Below are 21,002 nucleotides of genomic sequence, written 5' to 3'. Positions count from 1 at the left end.
GATGATCTTGTATTTCCATGTTATGACACTATCAAGAAGAACTTTGGATGGATGGAGCTGGAGTTTTGGAGAGTGTTTAAGCCAGGGATGTAGTTTTGGAAGTCACTTATAAGATGGGACCAGCTTAAAGCAGAATGCTTAATTTAAAAAAAAAAAAAGAAAAAAAAAGAGTCTCACAGGAAAAAAAGTAACTAACGACGAGCTCAAGGTGGGGAAAAAAAAAAAAAAAGAAAAGAAAAACAAAACAAAACAAAAAACACCTGAGGTGATTGTCAATCACGAGGTAAATATTTTCCAGCAGACGTCCCTATTGTCAGAGGTAATCAAGTCACTGTGAGTCTAGTACGTGTTCACAGATAAAGAGCATGCATAATAAAAAACATTATCCTGCCATCAGATCCTAAATACTATGTTCAGTTTCAATCATTGCAGAAAACTGACAACCAGTGTGATTAAAAGTAAGAAACAGGCTGTTCTAGAAACAGGTTCTATGAAGATAGCTTAGGGAAAAGAAGAATAAGGGCTGAGTCATTTATCATTGCCTTTTAAATTTTTTAGCAAGAGTGCTTCCAAATAGTTAAACGCACAAACATGTTTCCATTCGTTGTCTATTGAAAAGGGGTAATGTCTGTGAATGAAATCAGAGAGAATGTAGATAGATGCATGAAAATATCAATATATTTTAAAATATAGAGAGAATAAAGTAGGAGAGATTTCTATGTTCATAATTGTTCTAAAAAGCAAAGTTAAGTATTTGCACAAGAATGTGAGCTCCGGAGTATTTTATCATGTTCAGTGGTATATCCCAGCACCCCTACTAATGCCTGATAAATAGAATATTCTCAATGACTATGTGAGAGATAAATGAACAAATGCATAGAATCTGTCTTGAATTGCTTATCTTACCATTTTTCCAGAACCTAGGAAGCCTAGATAAAACCATCTCTTGAGGTCCTTTCCAAGTGTAGGACTCTAAAAATCTCAAGCATCTTTGGGGCAGACTTATTTTGCATTAGTCTGTGCAGCAGGACAGAGATGGATGAACAGAAATTACACATAGATTCATTATTGCTCAGCACAAACAATCTTTCTAACAACTCAAGCCAATGTACCATTTGGAGGCTTCTGCAAGTTGGTCAGGGTGGTGCAGTCCTGGTGAAGCAGGCTAACCCTCGTAAGTGTCACAGAGATATTTGTTATACTGTATGTGAAACTAGACTACTTGTCCTCCAAGACATTTTCTTACTCCATGGGTCTATGACTTTACAATACTAAGGTGAGATCCACCAAAAGGAAGAGAATCTTCCAAGAATAACCAGAGCCCTCCTGGGAACTCTCTAGCAAAGAAATAGAGTTAACAGTGGTCACTGAGGATTGATGTTCCTCACTTTGGTGAGATGCATTGCTCCATTTTACATTATCCCAAATGCACGGGGTGGTGGGATGGTAGCCACTTGGAAGTTCTTCAGAACAGCACATGCACTTTTGCTTCTTAGAGGCACATATTGGTTGGAACTATTGTTTTCCTGTAAGTGTTTCTCTGAACAAAATGCTGGTGCCCACAACCATTTATAGAAGAGCAACAGAACAAAAAAGGCCAGGTGATGTTTTGCTTTCAGTTTCTAAGAGCATCCCAATGAAAGGAGACACGGACAGCTTGTTAGGGCTAAGCAAACAGTAGGACCCCAGTCTACCTGCTGATTAGTAGCTCTGTCTGTTGTGAATTTTCATTCTGTGGGGCTCCATTGTTCATTTCACTCTAATGCTTCTAAGGTACAAAGGTAATACTGGATGGAGGGCTTACCTGAAATAGCACTTATGTTCTAATCTCTATGCATCTAAATGTACATGGTCACAAATGGATGGGTTCATCTGTATGCTGTTTTGCCTTCATGCATATCTAGCTACCTATCATTTCAATTTATAGGGAACAGCATGCCTTGTTAGCCTAGCTAAAGTTTCCCCAGCTTTTCAATTATGATTGCTATTTTCTCTGAAAGGCAAAGTAGCTATTATTTAAATGTGAGAGCCACTATACCCTTGTGTAAGAGTAGGCAGGCGGGTGTCTTTTTCCTATGCAAATATCTATACATCTGTATATGCTGCCAAAATAATGTCAGTTCAAAACTCACTAAAGAAAAGAACAATGGACTCATTACTTAACCTTTCTTTCACTTAAAATGAGCTGTTTACCTTGAAGGTTGTAACTTAATTAAAAGTATTGCTGATGAAGAAGCTGCCATTTGAATTTTACAAGCCTGCAACTCATAAGCCAGCCAGAGACAAAAATCAGTCAAGAAGTTTGTAAGGAAACGGTTATGATAATGATATGGTCAAGCCCTTACAAAACACTCAGTTGGGCTTGAAAGAGACGTGCAAAGGAGAATTCCTGAGTGAGTTATTTGCAGTACTTGTTTTCTAATACACATGCTCAACAGCTGACATTTAACCATGGCAGGGACCACTTCAGAGATGGGCATTCATAGATAGGCAAGAAAGCAGAAGTCACAGGTGGGATCAAAGTTCAGGGAAACATTTGTAGCATTTGTGACAGATGACAGGTCAACATCCTTTGAACAGGGAAAATTCTATTTCAAAAGCTCAGTTTGAAAAATCGTCTTAATGCTTTGTAAATTGAAGTTGGTAAACACATGGAGGGTAGTATTTTCATTACTATTATAAGAGGAAATTCAATGGTAATGCAGATATTTTCTTCTGAGTTCTATAAATATTTTTTTATCAAAAAAGAGATATTTTATGGAATAAGGGAAAACTCAAACCTTGTATTGATGAGTTTGAGAGGCAGGATTTGATCCTACTTACATATCCCTGAGTGAATATTAGATAATTTTCCTAACATGGATGGTTTCTCTTCAAAAATTCCCAGACAAGTGATCCTTTGGGAAGTCGTCAGATCTTTGCAGACAAACATTTGAATGGTCAGGTGTAAAGATGCTAAGATTTACCAAAACCCAAATTTTCTTTGGTCCCTCTGCTCCACATACGCTTTTTGTGCGAAATATATTTTCCTCTTCTTTCACCAAAAAGAGGTAAGAGCAACAACAAACTTTTGTGTAAAAGTCTCTAAAAATCAACCATGCAATGATAGCTAATGAAAGAGGAAGAGCAGGTGTGATATTCAAGCATAAGATGTGGTTGCCACCCTCTTCCCCCAAGTCTTAAGGGGACAATATCTGCCAGCTGTACCTGTCTGCAGGGCATTTATCAATTATCTCCTTGAGATTTGGATAGAAATGGTTAGAACACAACAATAAGAGCTAAGACATGTCATTTTTCTTGGTTAAAAAAACCAATAAACGAAAATATCTTAAGAGTCAAGCTGCCCTGCCTGAGAGTATGAGTCCTGCTCAATCCTCGACTCAGAGAGGTCTTCCCATTGCAGAGGGAGAGAGGTCTTAGTAGTAGAAGGAATTACCTTCATATTCAACCTGAATCCCTTAAACTGGCATGTACCATTCTTAGGAGTCCTGCCTACCCTTATTTACTCACATTCTTGATTCTAACCAAAGATAGTTCTCGGTGATCTCCCTAAAACCCTGAACTCCAGGCTTGATCAGAATTTTCTCTGCCCTTGGCTTTCCTCTCATCACCTCTCCTACTCATGGCATCCTTTTTTTTTTTTTTTTTTTTTTTTAAGACCAGCCCTCATGTCACTTGCTACAAGAAGATGCCCTTATATACCAGGGAGGGCTGCACCCTGCCTTGGGAATCCAGCAATGCACACAATCAGCATCACGACACAGACATGCTTTGATTTCCAGTAATATGTGGACCACCTAAACTCTGTATCTTGACCATGATCTTCCAGAGGGCAGCAACCATGTGAGAAGACTTCTGTGGACTCATTAAAGTGTCCGGAAAATAATCAGGTAAAACAGAAGAGCCACTGTGATAGATACGTAACTTGGTTCTGCAAGGTTCTAGCTGCATAGCTTTGAAAAAGATATTTAACGTGTCTGCATTTTAATGTTATGATAAAAAGAGTGACTGGAGTTCCTGTGGTGCCACAGCAGTAACACACCTGACTAGTATCCATGAGGACTTGGGTTCAATCCCTGTCCTCACTCAGTGGGTTAAGGGTCCAGCATTGCCCTGAGCTGTGATGTAGGGCACAGACACAGCTCAGATCCCTCATTGCTGTGGCTATGGAATAGGCTGGCAGTTGTAGCTGCAATTTGACCCCTAGCCTGGGAACTTTCATATGCTGTGGGTATGGCCCTAAAAGGACAGAAAAAGAGAGAGAGAGAGAGTGCCAACACACATAGGGTGGTTTAAAGAATTAACTAAGATAATTCATGTAAAAGTCCTAGAACAGTGCCTGGAATTTAATAATCCCTCAGTAAATGCTGGCTATCATGACTATCATGTAATTCCACTCTTCCGATATTACCTCAACATTGTAACATCAGTAGTAAAAGGATGATAAACAATTATACTGGGAATTTTTCAAGCTCCTGCTTGAGTTGGCAGAGCATTTTTTTTTTTTTTAGCAAACAGAGTTAACTTAATACATGGCCAAACTAAGAAAAACTTTAAGTTCTTGCCAAGAAGGCTGCAGCTTGAAGTTGATACCTGGGGATCCTAAGCCTCTTCCTAATTACTATCTGATGCTTCCAAGTAAAACTCTTACTCAAAGAGGTTAGTCTTCTAAAGCCAAGGGTCTGGGAGTTATGCCAGCATCTGTCTTCCAGCCCATGCTGAATCCCAATGACTCTATTCTAGAGGCGCATGCCCTCTACTATCAAACATTCTCTCTTTCAGATATTCATTCTGCTAAATCTGAAGCCTGAAATGCTTTCCCTTCAGGATGTAAACATATATACTTATTCATCCTCTGCCAAAAAAAAAAACCATCATCATCATCATCATCATCATCATCATCATCGTCGTCATCGTCATCATGCATTTTCACTCAACTTCGTTCCAAAATCTACTTTCTTGGGAAGAATTATCTACACTGTGTCTGTACTTCAATCCATTGATTATCAATCATGCACTCACTCATCCAGCCATTCATTCACATACTTCAGTCTACCTCTCATCTTCACCTCTCTTGTGAATCTAGCCAACAAAGACCACCAGTGACTTCCTATATTGCTAAACTGTAGATTGTCTTTTACTCTGTAGATGATTCAATCTGATTACAGAATCTGGTGCTTTCTTCAGCATCCATGAAAATATTCCCCCTGTGTTTCTATCTCTTTGTGTAGTTCTCCTTAGTCTGTCCTGTAATTCTTCCTCTTCTCTGCAAGTGGGTATTCAATGGTGTTCCATGAGAGCCCCTGTTTTCTTTTTTTTGTATCCACTTCCCTGAGGCATGGAGCCTACTGACATGATTTTAACTACCACCTAATGGCTAGAGACTAAAAATTTTTTTTTTTTTTGCTATTTCTTGGGCCGCTCCCGCGGCACATGGAGGTTCCCAGGCTAGGGGTCCAATCGGAGCCACAGCCACCAGCCTACGCCAGAGCCACAGCAACGCAGGATCCGAGCCGCGTCTGCAACCCCCACCACAGCTCACGGCAACGCCGGATCGTTAACCCACTGAGCAAGGGCAGGGACTGAACCCGCAACCTCATGGTTCCTAGCCAGATTCGTTAACCACTGCGCCACGACGGGAACTCCTAGAGACTAAAAATTTAAAGTGTCATCCTAGATGATTCTTCTAATCTTGAGGTGAATATATACAATAACTAACCATCACCTCTGCTTGAATATTCATAGATATATCAAATTAAGCTGATCTAAAACTGAATTTAGCATCTGCTACATGCACTTAACCTTCTTACAGCTACTATATTCTGGATTCCTAATCTTGGCTGCCTAATCTTGCCAGTCCTTCCTGTGCATTTTTTTTTTTTTTGCCTTATCTGAGCACACATTCCTACATCCCATTGTATTCATCATACCTCCTCATGTCATTTATCTGACCTATTACTTCAATCTAAGGGTTAAATGGTGTAATGTGTATTAAATGGATGGATGGATGAAAACATGGATGAAGGAATGCATAAATGGGTACAAAACCATGCACAAAACTTGTCCCAAGCATTTCCACTAAGAAGTTGCTCATTAATAGGGGAGGGAGCTGTCCTTACCACAAATGCCTGACTGGCAGAGGTGTGTGTTTCATGGCCACGAGGGCGCCACCCCAGTCTAGGAACCAGACATTGTACTCTTCATCAAAGATCTGGAACAACAACAACAACAACAACAGTCATAGCAACGCCTTACATTTGCAGAGTGCTTTACAGTTTACAAAGTCTTTCATGTATATCATTTCATCTAGATTATGAGCCTTCCAACAATCCTACCAGAGAGTTTGGCACGTACTGTCATCCCCCATCTAATTGATGGGGAAATGGACTTGCAGAACTCTCTCCCTAGGCCACCCAAATGTCATTGCCAGGGCTCTTTTCCCTAGTACTGTGAGCCAGTGTGCCATATGAAGTTGAGACAATGAGAAGCATTTTCAACTAGATAACCCAAAAGAAAATATGACTTCCAAAAAGCTTTCCCATCTTTTTCATCTAAGTTACTACTCAGATTTCTTTTTCTCATTTAATCAAGTGTGATATTTACTAATGTATACATGGTCTGTGTCTTCTGGTGTGTCTTTAAATGATCAGGGAACTTAAAAGGACAATTTCTTTTAGACATGTAGATGTTGTGGTCTTATGATGACTGTTTACAGGCTCAGCCTCCACCTCCTAGTCTCCCACCCAAGGTGGATGAGGTATTTACTCTAAATGCTCATGAGGACACAGTACTTCCTGGGACTGAGAGTTATTCTTTAATTCATTCATTTGTCCAAGACTTATTCAAACATCTAATCATTACTTTGCTCATTCAGTGAACATCCATCCACTCATCTATATGGGCATATACTAAGCACCTACCAGGATGCAAGTCTCAGGAGACTTAGCTCAGACCAAACCCCACCTATAGCATTGTTTCCACAGTTATGACTTTTAAATATCCAATCTAAGACAAGAAAAGTATCTCTCCATCAGAGAATAATTTATCTCTTCTAGATCTTCTAGAGGAAAGTAGAATTGGAAAATTCCTCTAGCACTTCACCACTAATGGTGGCTCTTACAGTCTGGATGGAGAGGTTGGGATGGTGGGTTAAGTGAGATATACTTGAAAGGGTAAAAATGTATAAGAAGATTTAAAAGGGAGGGAATAGGAGGAATGATGTCTCCTGTACATATGCCCAGTGAATACCACAGAGAAAAGTAAACGGAATCTCAAGGCTTAAAGCTCTCATTTTCTTCTCACATTTCCCTTTCAAGGAGAGACAAATGTCCATACTAATGATGAGCCTTAATGCACAAAAGATTTAAGGGTCATTTATTTATATTTCAGATATAAACATTGACTCTGAGCCTGCAATGCTAACTTTTCTCTCCAGGGCTGAGATGGGCTCCATGAGAAGCCACATAATAGAGATGCCAGATTGAAGTCTGAAGGCAAGAACTACAGAAAGATTCTTGGCACTGAGGAGTGGGAGAGAAGTTATTTTCTTCACACTTTTCTCTGTATCCTCTCATTCTGGCCACTGCTAACTCCCGCCCTGTCTAGCACTGTCATGGAAGCTGGAATCCTTAGCTGTTTGGGAGAAGAGAAAAGAAAGCCAAAGTAGTGACAGCACAAGGAAGGGATGCTGCAATGACCACCTGGCTAGGTGCACTACTTCTGGTATCGGTGAGACAATGGCTTCTTGGGAGTTTCTGTACCAGAAGAGTTTATACTCCAGTTTCTACCTCATTCAGCACTTAGAGCATATTACATTTTGCAGGTATGATCTTGTTTATGTGTCTGTTCCTCATCTACCTGACTCTGGTCTCATGGGAAAGAATCTTAACTTCCTCTTTGTTGTATGCCTTCTCATGGTTAATATAATGGTTGTGTCTGGTAGGTCCTTGGCAACTCATTTTGAGAGTGGTAGTGGTGACTGTGGTAGCAATGGGGGTGGTGATGATGATGCTTGTGATTGTGATGATTATCTTCACCAAGGGATGCAAACAGAAATGTCCCCAGGGAGATTTCAGATGGTGGCTTCACCTCATCATTAAGACATCCCATCCTCTTCCCCTGTATTCCTTAGATGGAAACCTTCTCATCCTTAAGATGTATGAAAATGCCATCTCTTCTTAGAAAGTCTTTACCAGTTTCCCTAAGTATAATCAATTTCTCCCTTTCCCCTGCAAGCTCATAATGCCACTAAAATAATACAATCACCCTAGTGAGTTATTTATGAACCTGTTTCCTCTACTTAATTTTGGGCTCCGTGAAGAAAGGGACTCCAAAGTATTCAACTACCTCCTCGGGTTTATACTTGACACTTAGTTGACATTGTATAAATCTGTATTGTCCAATATAGTAGCCACATGAGACACTTTACATTTAAATTGATTAAAATAAACAAAATTAAAATTCAGTCCCTCTGACACTAGCCACATTTCAAGTGTTCAATAGCCATATGGGATGGCATAGATACAGAACATTTTCATCATTGCTGAAAGTTCTATTGGACAGTGCTGCAAAAAAAAAATGTTTATAAAATTGAATTAATTTTTCATATAGTCATGTGTTTATTAGGCTGTCTCATACTTAATTAAAGTTGGGCCTACACAATTCATAAGCCACCATGGACTTCCACAGCTTTACTGGTCTTGGTATTCTACCCTCTTCATCTTGTAGATAAAGAAACATATCCAGAAAGAGAAAGAGATCTACTTGCCAGGATCTTATGGCGCATTAGAGACAGAAACTCTTTTACTGGTTTGAATCCCCCCACACCAGCACTGGCCTTAGCAGTGAACAAATTGGGAAAATCCCAGTTTTTCTTATCCCCTGCCTAACTCTTCCCATTTTACCCCATTGTCTGCCAGCTATGTGGGCCAAAAAGAACAGCTGTTTCAATATTTTTGCACCTCAAAAGTCATAATGAGCCTGAGGAACCATAGGAAAATGCCATGTTGGCAGAACTTGCCCTAGATGCCTCTTCCCTGCCCCCAAATCTCCCAATTACCTGTCTCCATGTGTTGCCCCCATCGGAAGAGATGAACACACTGATATCAGTATACGAGAGCTCTGGGCCAATATTGCCTGAAACAGAAGCAGATCATTTGAAATTGTCGGGCACTTTACAGATTACTTGTGCTTGGAGCTGGGGGAATCGGGTAGCAGAGAGCAAAGGTTTTCCAAGTTATGTTTAGAGTAGATTTGTACAGTCTTTCTTGATGTCGTGTCAAAAACCCAGTGGGAAGATAACCCAAAATGGTGGGGGGGAAATGAATAAATAAATTATATGACAGGGATGCATCTTCAAATGGTAAGACTCGAAGACCAAATATTGATTAGCTTGGATCTTTGGAACTCTTCCTCTTGTATAGCAGCAGTCTCTTCAAAGTTGATCTTGATGGTGGAAAAGGATGGAAGTGTAGACGTGCACGGAGAAGTTGGCCCTGAGAATATCTTTCTCCTCATATCTGATACTAGCCCAAGAAAATCTGATGTGTATATGTGTGTGTGAAGGGGTGTGTGTGTCTATTCGTATCTGTGTGTTTCCAACTTATACTCTTCAATATGTTTATTGAGTGTCAGGCAGATGAATAATCCAATAGTATAGACTATGTAACCAAAATTAGAAAGTGCCCATAATGAACCTATCTACATGACAAAAACAGATGCACAGGCACAGAGAACAGACTTGTGGTTGCCGAAGGGGAAGAGGAAGGGAGATAAATGGACTGGCAGTTTGGGGTTAATAGATACAAACTATTACACTTAGAATGAATAAACAACAAGATCCTACTGTGTTGGCTATAGGAAATATATCCAGTCACCTAGGTTAGACCATGATAGAAAAGAATGTAAGAAAGAACATATATGCATGTGTGTATGACTGAGGCACTTTGCTATATAGCAGGAATTTGCATGTTGTAAATCATCTGTACTTTAACAGAATTTTTTACTAAGATTAGAAAGTGCCCAGAATAAGATGGTTATACTCATCAGACCATGGCCATCAAGCATGGTTTATACCTAAACTGACCACACCTACCACTCCCTTCATGCACCTTTCCCCTCTCCTTCCTCTTTTTCTCCCCTTTGGACTTCATCATCCTGTGGTTATGTTTATTGAAAAAAGAAAGTGGTTATGATTTTCTAGTCCATCTGTATTGCCCAAGTTGCCCTACATACTCTCCAAGCCTAGAATGATGCTCCAAATTTGGAATTTAGTCCCTCAACAAACAATTATGGAAGGGATGAATGAGTGAACAAACGATTAAATCATGTTCTGATATTGATGCACATTTGGGGAGGTCTTAAGAATCAGGAAAGTACCCTAAACATGTAAGAATTTATCACTGAGGCTGATATTTTTTCTTTAAAAATAGCAGGAAGGGAATGTTAGCTCCCACACATCTGTAGCCTAAATAAGAGCACAATAAAAATGCAATAATGAAAATGTTAATTGAGCTCCTGACATTTAATGCTTCAAAATGAGAAATTAAAGCCAGGCTACAGCTTGTCAAGCTCCCATCAGCATCAGGGAGCACACAGCTAGCCAACTTGTTTTGACACTCAGGCTTCCAAAAATAACCCTGAGGCTCAGAGCTCAGGCAGTAGGTACCAGTGGAGTGGGGAGAGGCATAGTGAGCAGCTCTGAAGAGCTACATCTAGAATCTGGAACTCAGGTCTTCCAATCCAGTTTCTGGAAAACACGAATGAAGAAAGAAAATAGGGATAGACAGAGAATGTCAACTGGGGTCCTTTACAGATGGCTGCCCAGAGCATTGTGCTAATAAGGATTCTGAAGCCATATTCAGTTTCAACAGAATAGAGTTTGGTGATCCATTAGTAATGCCTACCTAGGGTGGTAGAGGGAGCAGGAAAATAGTACCCCCAGGGCTAGAATTTGCAACCCCTGTCATGGTTTCTTGGGATTTGTCTCATCAACTCTTACCCAATTTAAGAGCTGGTTCCGCCTACATCTTTAGCCTCTCCTTGAAAGCTTGACCAGATTGATTTTGGAGGCACAGTGGTGGTGAGAATTCAAGGCTCACAGTGAAGTCTGTTTTGGAAACATCTTCTGTCAATTGAAAGGCTAGTTGAAAGAAATGCTGTTGATCACAGGGACCAGAAAGTCATTTCCCAGAGGAAAGGAGAGAAAAGAGGTGTCCAGAATGATTTCATCATTGAACACATTCAGTCCTTTAGAGGACTGTGAGAGTGAAGTCTCTGATTGGGCTAGTCCGGGTTACAGTGTCAGAGAAGGAAGATTTGAAGAATGTGCCTCAGAGGCTACAGTGGAAGTGGAAGGGCACTTCCCAAGGTGGCCTCCGGCCAGGCTGGAGGAAAAGGTAGCTGGTCCCCACTGAAGTGGTATGATAGAAGAGAGAAACAAGGATAGGGATGAAGAAGAGGGAGTGCTTCTCAACAACAGCTTAGATGGTAAACCACAGAGGGCCCGGTGCCCTTTGGGGCAGCTGTAGACAACATGCTTTTAGTCCCACATCTTCCCAAGTGAAAGACAGAGATGGAGATATCATTCGGGATTAGAGATAATTTTCTCGTCACCACTGATGCCCACTCAGAGTCAGTAAGTAGAGGAGGAAGCAGACAGTGCACAAGCCACTCTAAAGAGGGAAAGCACCACTATGGAGGGACCAACACAAGGGTATGGGCATTCAGAGTGGGTAGGAAGTGTGGCAGGGAGCATGGGTAGCTGTGAAGCTGGTGTGTGAAGGGACTCAGGGCTAGGTCTAGCTGAATGGCTATTGGGTAGATTAGACTTGGAGCCAGAGGGAGTGTGGGCATGACCATGGCACCTGTTCATCCTGCCCTCCATCTCATCATCTGTAAATCGAGGGGAAGAATAACCACCTATTCTGCATCATAAGGTCATGTGCATTCAAAGTGAGTTGCACACCTTAAGGCCCTGGGAAGATGTGATTCCTTGATCCCTAGCTGAAGATCACAATGGTAAGGATATTTAGAATGCTAGTGTCTCTGTTAGCTCAAAGCCATCATTAAAGTCTCCAAACTAGAATCCAATCTGCCTTCTGAAATGGTCTCAACAGAAGTTAGAGCTGGATCCCTGGGTAGGCACACATCCCTGCAGCTTCCCCAAGACCTCATTTCCAGGAGAGGTGGGAAGAGTTAGTGAGTAGTGGGAGTCGAGAGGAGAAAGGCCAGGGTTATGAACACTTGAAGGCAGGCCAAATGCATGGATGTGGAAAAGGGTCCTGTAGAGACAGGCTCTGTACAGGCCACTGAAGGCACCCTTGGCTAATTTCCTAATGATTTTCCCAGTAGGAAACAACCTCTCAGGGGAAGCAGGCAAGCAGGGTTAAGAGAAGGTGGAAATGAGGTGTGTGCGGGTGATCTAGGATCAGGATTTGTCAGCTGTGTTACATTCCTCTCAATGCAAAGTGCCACACAGAGCAGCAAGAGTTACAAAGGGGAAAGTAAAGGAATTAGTAAATTCTCATATATATACAGACACAAAGAGTTTCAAAATCAAATGTGTAATGCCCACATGTTTGCTAGTTCATAAAGTCTTAACATTAGAGTACTTTAGAGGCACATGATAGTTACAGGCAATAACAACCATAACTAATTCTCCCAACCACGCTCTGAGCCCTTGCTGGATTTTGTTGACACACTCCTCCCCCTCTATGTTCTGCAACATCCTCACAAGGTAGAAATAAGACTTGATTTACAGAAGAGGAAAATGAAGCTCAAAGGTTAAAGAACTAAGCCAAATTCCTAAGGCTATGTCAGAGTTCAGCTTGAAAAGCAGGATTCCTGAGTGTATTCAGCCATTCTGTGGATGCATAATATTGATGGATTCTATTGAAGGTGATGTGCAAACTACATTCTCCTGGTGCAACAAGAGCAGTTCTAAATTTCTGTAATATTAATGATGATATAGGTAACATGTAGTGAGCATTCAGTATGCCCTAGACACTATTTTGAGCTCTTTAAATCCATTGCTTCATTTAGTATTCAGATTCTACTATGTCAGCACTATTATTCCCACTTTGCCAATGAAAACAGACAGTTGGGGTAGTTAAGCCACATGGAACAATGCCTGGCTACATAGTTAGTGTTTAAATAATGTTAGATTTTCTTATTGATTACTGCTGTCCAAGGTTACTTCCACAAGAGGGGCCCAGAGCCTCCTATGGGCTTTGAGGAAAGGCAGAGTATGTAGCAGTCTCAGAGGTGGGGGTTCCAACTGGCATGGATTATGGAGTGTGGAGATCAGTCCCCCAGCCAGGAGAATAGCAATAGAGCCTGCCCTTATCTCTCACTGTCCTGGGATCCCTGAAGCCAGTGGTGTTAAGTATGGCGGATCTGATCCCTACCAGATTGAGAGGAGTGACTGAGACATCAGAAGACTATGAGAGCTGTCAGTCTGATGGGAGTGGTCACTGGTAGTATTTGAAAGTTCATGCAGTTGGAAGCTGAAGAAGGAAGTGAGGTCTAGGAGAAGAGCAACTTCAGGGGCTAGGGCTTCAGGTTGATGAGAGAAAACTGACTAAGCCATCTCAGAAAGTCTCTGTGAATTTATCTGCTTTGATTAGCAAAAAGCTGCCTAATACCAGAGCTCTAACTTGGAAGATTAGAGGCCCGCCTTGCTTTATGCCATCAATGTATTCCTGAAAAGGTGTATGCAAATCAAATGCATACTAATCAAGCACATTCCCCCAGAGACTTTCATTTTCATCTCAGAGTTGTTTTATCTTCCTTTCTGATTGATGTTCAGTGGACAGTGGTTTCAACAATGCAACCTGGAGTTTTTCTGCCCTTTCCCCCAGGCTCTCAGCCAAGTGGTTAATCATGTGTAAACAAACCTTTACATGCACCAGAGACCTCCTGATTAAAAACAGCTCTGAGGTGAAACCCTTTGTAAAGAATTCTCTGTGTAAAGAGAAAACTACCCCAACTTATACTGGGTGGGCTAGGAAGTTGAAATATCACATTTTCTTAAAGTGAGAATTCTCTACTAAAAACAACCTTGCTGATCAGTCAATTTACTTGGAGAGGAACTCTGGGCTCTCACTAAGCACAGTGGACTAACCTCTCACCATGTAGGATGGTGCATTTACCAAGAGTTACAACTGTCTGGAGTTCTTTTGCTGGGTTACTAGATTAGCCTTGGAGTTCCACAAATCCTGCCTATTATGTGGGAAGAGTGCCCATAGCATTTAGTTGATGCTCAAATGATTCCAATGAGGTCATAACATCTTCCAGAGGCCCTCAGTGAGGAAGAAGCCCAGGGAATGCCTTTCTTACCTGTAGCCACCACGAGCCCTGGAGCTGTCTCCTTGCTGGAGATTCTTCCTGAGGAATACGGATTTTCAGAGATTTGCAAGTGTAGGTGTAGGGAGCAGAAGGGCTGCAATGGAGAAGAAGAAAGTAGCTTCATTCCAGGAAACTCCTGACATGCACTCCTGTCCCACCAGAGATGGGGCTCTCTTGTGTTCAGCTTCCAGAACAGCAAAGGTCAGATGTGAGCCACTCACTTAGCTTTGGGCAGGGGTCATCTCTCCCTGAACAGCCTATATGCTCACATCAGAAGCTGCCCTGAGCACCATTCATAGGCCTGTGCTGGTCCCCACTCCCATAACAAGGATATGCCTATCTCCCTCACCCCCACACCATCCATCAAGTTCCAGCTCATGGTCAGTCAAACAAAACCTCTGTGACCATTACTTTGCACAGGATGATACTGACCTTCTCCCATATCTGATGCTGACCATCATACTCTGGTTCTTGGAGCTCTAAGGGGCCAGGGAGAGCAGTGAAATGGGGAAGCTAAGGGGGAGTCTCAGGTCCCCTACCCTCTTCTTCAATCAGGTAGTCTCTGTTTCTGCTTTATGTATTTGGCTCCTGTCTGTAATTTCACTTCAAATTTTACTTAAAATGTTTGAAGCCATGATCTAAAACTCATGTAAGTTTATGTTCTTTATTCATTTACTTGTTCATCCCTATGTGAGCTTCTATAAAAGGATTGGGGATTTATAGAGATGTAGGGCCCATAATAAATAAAAATGAGCACATTGTGAAACTAGGAAAAAGAGAAAATTAGGTTAATAAAATAAGATGAATCCGAGTTCCCGTCGTGGCGCAGTGGTTAACGAATCCGACTAGGAACCATGAGGTTGCGGGTTCGGTCCCTGCCCTTGCTCAGTGGGTTAACGATCCGGCGTTGCTGTGAGCTGTGGTGTAGGTTGCAGACGTGGCTCGGATCCCGCGTTGTTGTGGCTCTGGCGTAGGCCGGTGGCTACAGCTCCGATTCGACCCCTAGCCTGGGAACCTCCATATGCCGTGGGAGCGGCCCAAGAAATAGCAACAACAACAACAACAAAAAAGACAAAAAAAAAAGACAAAAAAAAGAATAATAAAATAAGATGAATCCATGGGTGAGGTTTGGGGAAAAAAGTTCTTGCTGTGACCGGTTCCCAGAGGTAGGCAGGCACCTGACTCTGACCTCCCTAGGACCCTAAGCCAAAAACATGGAGCTAGACTTAAAACTACAAAATGGAAAATATCCTTTTTGTCCTATTTAACACTAGATTTCCAGTTTTTAACATAATGTCTAGAATATGATATATGGTTGATAAACCTTTTTAGTAAGTGGTAAAAGGCAACTTATTTTGTGAAGGAGAAACATAACCATTTCTGAGTCCTTGAAAACATTTCTCACATAGGTTTTCTGTAAGAACTCACTGAGGGTTGTGAATTTCACTGTTAATTACCTTTCTTCCCTCCCCATCTCTCACTGCAGCCCCTGAGGACAGAGACAGTATCTTATACATCATGTCTTCCATGGTGGCCACCCTAATATTCCATATAGCTGGAACCCTGGGAATGGGAGAGATTAACTATTGCTCCATGTGGACCTACCAGCCTGACATTTCTTGGGCTTCCAAGGCAACTCTTGCTTACCTTGACCACTATCAAGAACTTATCAAATTGTATCATATCAGCATCAGCTAATAGGTATTTACCCACTACTGAGCTCTGTTTGGCATCCTTAGCCCCTGGCTCTTTCTCTTGTGTTTACTTATCTTATTAGGAGTTGGACCACATAGTATATTCTCAGTAAAAGCTTGTGGAATTCAGCAGAACTTTCCCTCCAAGTGATAAGGCAGTCTGTGTCCACAAATCAATGCCCTGGAAGTTGTAGGAAATCCCTGTCCAGCACCAGCCAGTTTCCAAGGCCTCTTTGAAGGAATTTATCCATCCCCAGCATCCCCAGGGTAACCAGCCTGCCCTGTGGTCTCACGTGAGGCTGAGGGACTGACCAGCAGACAGTGTACAGGGCTTCCTCTCAGGTCCACATCTGGAGCTTGCAGTAGACGCCAATCCCTGCCCTTGTTGTACGTGATGTATGTCTTCACCTGGTCATCCACCTTCTTGTTTGCCAGGAATATCCCTTTGATACCTGCTACCTAGGAAAAAAGGTGGGACATGGAGAAGCATGTTGGGCCAAAACACCTATAGTTTGGGAGAATCCCTAGGAGAAGCCCCAGCATCTTCCACAGCATGTTGGGGGTACAAAAGAGGAAAAGGTGAAGGGCGTGGTGACAAATGTCATATACCACGTGGTCTCGGAGAAGTTTAAGTTCCCCTCTGTTCCCTACCCCCACAAACCAAAAGCCCCACTCCCCTCTTACTCATCTGCTTTTCCCCACTCTACAAGTCTCTGCACATTATTCAGAGGACCTTATCCTTAATCAATGATCAACATTCCCTTTGGGGTGGGAGTGGCTGATGACAACCGAGGGAGCTACTCCTTCCATAGAACATTAGGGATTAACAGGTACACATTACTATATGTGAAATAGATGACCAACAAGGACCTACTGTGTAGCACAGGAAATTCAATTCAATATCTTATAATACCTTATAATGCAAAACAATCCAAAAAAAGAATATATAAAAGAACATATTGTATATATTTCAATTATATAGATAACATTATATAAAATATATTACTGAAAATAATACATATGATATATATCATATATAACATATAAAATGTATGTAAAATACATAACTGAATCATTTTACTGTACATTTGAAACATTGTAAACTATACTTCAATAAAAGTTAAAAATAAATGAATAAATAAATAAATAATAGAGAGCATGGCATTTTGCTCAGAAAGGGCTTATAGACAGGTTTGCAAAGCATCAAGGTATAATTCATAGTTGTAGAAGTCCAGGTGTCCTGATTCAAGGCAAGGTAGATATTTTTAGGCAGATGACCCAGCTTGGAGACCAGGCCCTGTCTCTGGCTGTCCCACTATATCACTATGTGACTTTTGGGTAATTCCCATACCATCTTTGGGTTGAAAGAGGTGGAATAAAAAATTCCTTTCCTTTTTTTTTTTCCTCAGTCACCTATAAAGGATACCACAGATAACAAAGAGAACTATTGCCAGGGTCCTTGATGTACGGAGGTCTGTACGCCCTTGATATTATGAAGAGAGAAGAGCATCACCGCAAAACACATAGATAGAGAGCTAGGAGATTTATGATCCAGAAGGGTTGGTTCAAGAGTAAGTACAGATTTGACTCACTTTTATTTCTTCTATGCCTACATCTGGGCAATAAGAAGAGATATTTAGCATGACAACACTCTAAGTCAAAGAAAGATTCCCTTCACTTCCTGTTCAAGTTTCAGCATGTTCCAAAGCAAAGGGAGTCCAAATTGTTTAAATATATAAAAACAAGAGGTGGAAGGGCAAGTTTTCTGATAACACTCAGATATGTGAAAATTTTAATTTTAGTTATCTCCATTCTTTGAAGGACATTGAAAATTGAGGTTTACCGCAGTTCTGAGAGGATGCCAGTGGGAGCAAAGGGAAAGAATTTCATGGAAATAAGTTCTTTTTTTTTTTTTAATGGCATATTTTAGTTGATGAAATAAGACGTTTTTTTGTTTTGTTTTGTTTTTTTAAGTAACATGACTGGCCTTGAAAGAGAATAGAGAATGAAATGAATGAAAAGAAACAAAACAAAACAAAACAAGAACCCCAAAACAACAACAACAAGAAAAAAGACAGAGAATGTCAGGAGGGCAAGAGCATTATCTGGGAAGGATACCACCAGGGGAGTTTGACAAAAAGCCAATAATGGCATTGATTAGATTCCCTAACTAGACCAGAGGGTGGGTAAAGACAAGCCAGCATGTGGGAAGGGCAGTGGTGTCAGAGTCATGCCCTTCCCTGGAGGTACTGTCCCTGCTCTAGCTGCTTAAAATCAGTGTTATTTCAGGAAGACTAGTATCTTTACTGCTCATCCAGGGACTGTGAGACCTTCAGATCACCCCAGTTTTTAAGACCAATTACAAAGGTGTTTCTCTTAAACCTGATTACCAATTATTCCTCACAGAGAATGGAATCTTTGTTTCCTTAGAGCCTTCTCTGCTATTCTTCTTAAACACAGAGCTGGTGCCTTTTCTGTTGGACCACAAGATAATGATTCCATAGCACTCTCTCCTTAAGCCAGCTCCCCCCCTCACCCCTGTCCCACCATCCAACATGCACCCAGAGCCTTGCTATCTACTTTCTAGGACACACACAGGTCAGACTCAGACTCTTGAGTCTGCTCATTTGGGGCTTCTGTATCTCCCCCACCCCCAGCCCCAGCCCCCAAGCTCAATGCATTCCAGCATGAATTACTAGCCACTCGGTTGCTTCTTGTATTCTTCTGGCATGTTTGGAAAACATAATATGTCAATCTTATACTACCCTACTCCCATTGAGAACTCCACCACTCAGGCAGGTATTTTCTGTGTGCCCCACATAGTCTGAGAGCAAAATCAGGAGAATGGAGATTGAAAAGCTACAGGAAGGAGAGATTTTGAAGGAGCCCATCTGCACTCCTGAAGATATTTCTTTTGCAGTTGCAAATAACACCAAAGAAAACTCTCTCCTGTCTGAAAAAACAAACATACAAACAACAAGAACAATAAAAACAGCAAAAAATACAACACTTTCCATTTGTATTTGGATTGGTAAAAGTTCTAACATTATTGTTGAATTGCCTCTTGGCTCCATCTCTTGCACAAATAGATTATAAGTTTGGAGGGCACCTTACTTTCTGTGTCTTAAGCCAAAAGCTTTCAAATTTTTGGACTGCAACCCAAGTATGAAATATATTTATGTCACAGTCAAGTAGACTCACACCCACACATGTATGTACATGTACATAAGTTGCTAAATATATATCTCTGACACACACAAAAGATTCAAAAAACACTACTAAGCCCCACTATATACAATGTAAAGAAGTAGGAGAATGAGACATACATTTTAACTCTTCTCCATCAATAGAGGTACTTGGAATCTGATAGACTTAAATGGGTGTCTTCCCACAGTAGTTTGGAAGCAGACCTGCTTTTTGGCTGCTGTTGGCCCCAAGAGTTCAAGGAGAAAGGTACCAGTTTGTGGAGGTCCCCATAGAAGAGGGTAGTACAAGATATCAGGCCTGCATGGCCCACTTTTCCTCTGGGAATCAATCTGAGGTACAAAGGGACACTGACAGCAGCCCCTTGGCAGAGCACTGAGTCCAGGTGGCATTGTCATCTGTTGTTCACCTTCCTGAGCCCTAAGGACAAGGAATCCAGGGCTCTGCTGGGAAAAGCAATTACCATGGTCTGCTTTGGGCTGTCCCTAGAGTTGTTCCTGTGGTGAGCAGCCAATGAAGGTCAGCTTGGGAAGAATGTCCCCTTGGAGTCTATAAGTAGCTGTCCATCTGGCCAAGGAAGGACCACAATAAAGGTCATAATAAAGCAGTGGGTGGAGGGCAGGCACTAGAAAATGGAAATGCAATGAAACACCAGTAAGATAGGCAAAGAGGACAGAACACTAAGGATGGCTCAGAGAGTTTCATTTTCTCCATCCTCAGAGAGGTCAAGATAATTAATCATTAGGAAATTTAAATGAAACTAACAAGTTACAACTAGGTCCCGAAAGGAATGTGTAAACATGCACACATGTGCACAACATGCCCATACACACAGATACACACATACTCACAGACACACACACAGAAAACTGATAATGCCATGTGTTGGTGAAGATGTGAAGCAAACTAGAAATCACATACATCTCCAGTGGGAATACAAAATAACATTGCCACTTAAGACATAGTTTGGTCAATTTTTATAAACATATACTTACATTTGACCTAGCAATTCCACTACCAGGTATTTACATGTAAGAAAGAAAAACTTGGGAGTTCCCGTCGTGGTGCAGTGGTTGGCAAATCCGACTAGGAACCATGAGGTTGTGGGTTCAATCCCTGCCCTTGCTCAGTGGGTTAACGATCCGGTGTTGCCGTGAGCTGTGGTGTAGGTTGCAGACCCGGCTCGGATCCCGCATTGCTGTGGCTCTGGCCTAGGCCGGTGGCTACAGCTCCGATTCAACCCCTAGCCTGGGAACCTCCATATGCCGTGGGAGCGGCCCAAGAAATAGCAACAACAACAACAACAAAAAAAAAAAAAAAAAAGAAAAACTTAAGTTCACATGGATGTGCACAGAAATTTTATTCAAAAATCACACAAAACTGGAAACAACTTGAATGACCTTCAAGTGATGAGTAACTAAACAAATGAGGAAATGCCCAGGCAACACAGTACTACTCAGCAGCAGAAAGAAGGGAGCATTGATTGATATTCAACAATATGGGTGAGTCTCAATGAGCTAAGTGAAAGAAGCTTGACTCAAAAGGCTACCTACTATATAATTTCTCTCATATGAAATCAAGAAAAGGAACTATTGGATGGAGAGAGAGAAATCAGATTGGTTTGCCAGTAACTTTGGATGGGAGGAGGGTGACCACAAATGGGCCGTAAGAGGGGATATTTTGGGACAATATCCTCTGTGTTTGTTATATCTTGATTATGACTGTAGATGCAAATACTCCTGTCAAAACTCATGGAAC

The 21,002-nt window shown here is 41.5% G+C and overlaps 1 protein-coding gene across 1 annotated transcript in view; it reads right to left on the bottom strand.

Moving 5' to 3' along the window:
* Positions 1–21,002, bottom strand: part of SORCS3 (sortilin related VPS10 domain containing receptor 3) — a 437,279-nt gene that overhangs the window by 87,604 nt on the left and 328,673 nt on the right. The window contains exons 10-13 of the mRNA XM_047762685.1: positions 16,353–16,499; positions 14,338–14,440; positions 9,059–9,135; positions 6,120–6,211 (exon numbers count right to left, since the gene is read on the bottom strand). Coding sequence (XP_047618641.1) covers positions 6,120–6,211; positions 9,059–9,135; positions 14,338–14,440; positions 16,353–16,499 — 419 coding nt within the window. The remainder of the gene's footprint in view (positions 1–6,119; positions 6,212–9,058; positions 9,136–14,337; positions 14,441–16,352; positions 16,500–21,002) is intronic.

Source organism: Phacochoerus africanus, chromosome 15 (genome assembly GCF_016906955.1).
Source record: "Phacochoerus africanus isolate WHEZ1 chromosome 15, ROS_Pafr_v1, whole genome shotgun sequence".
NCBI lineage: Eukaryota > Metazoa > Chordata > Mammalia > Artiodactyla > Suidae > Phacochoerus > Phacochoerus africanus.
The sequence above is the reverse complement of the archived record's forward strand: the minus strand, read 5'-3'. Positions and strand labels throughout refer to the sequence as shown.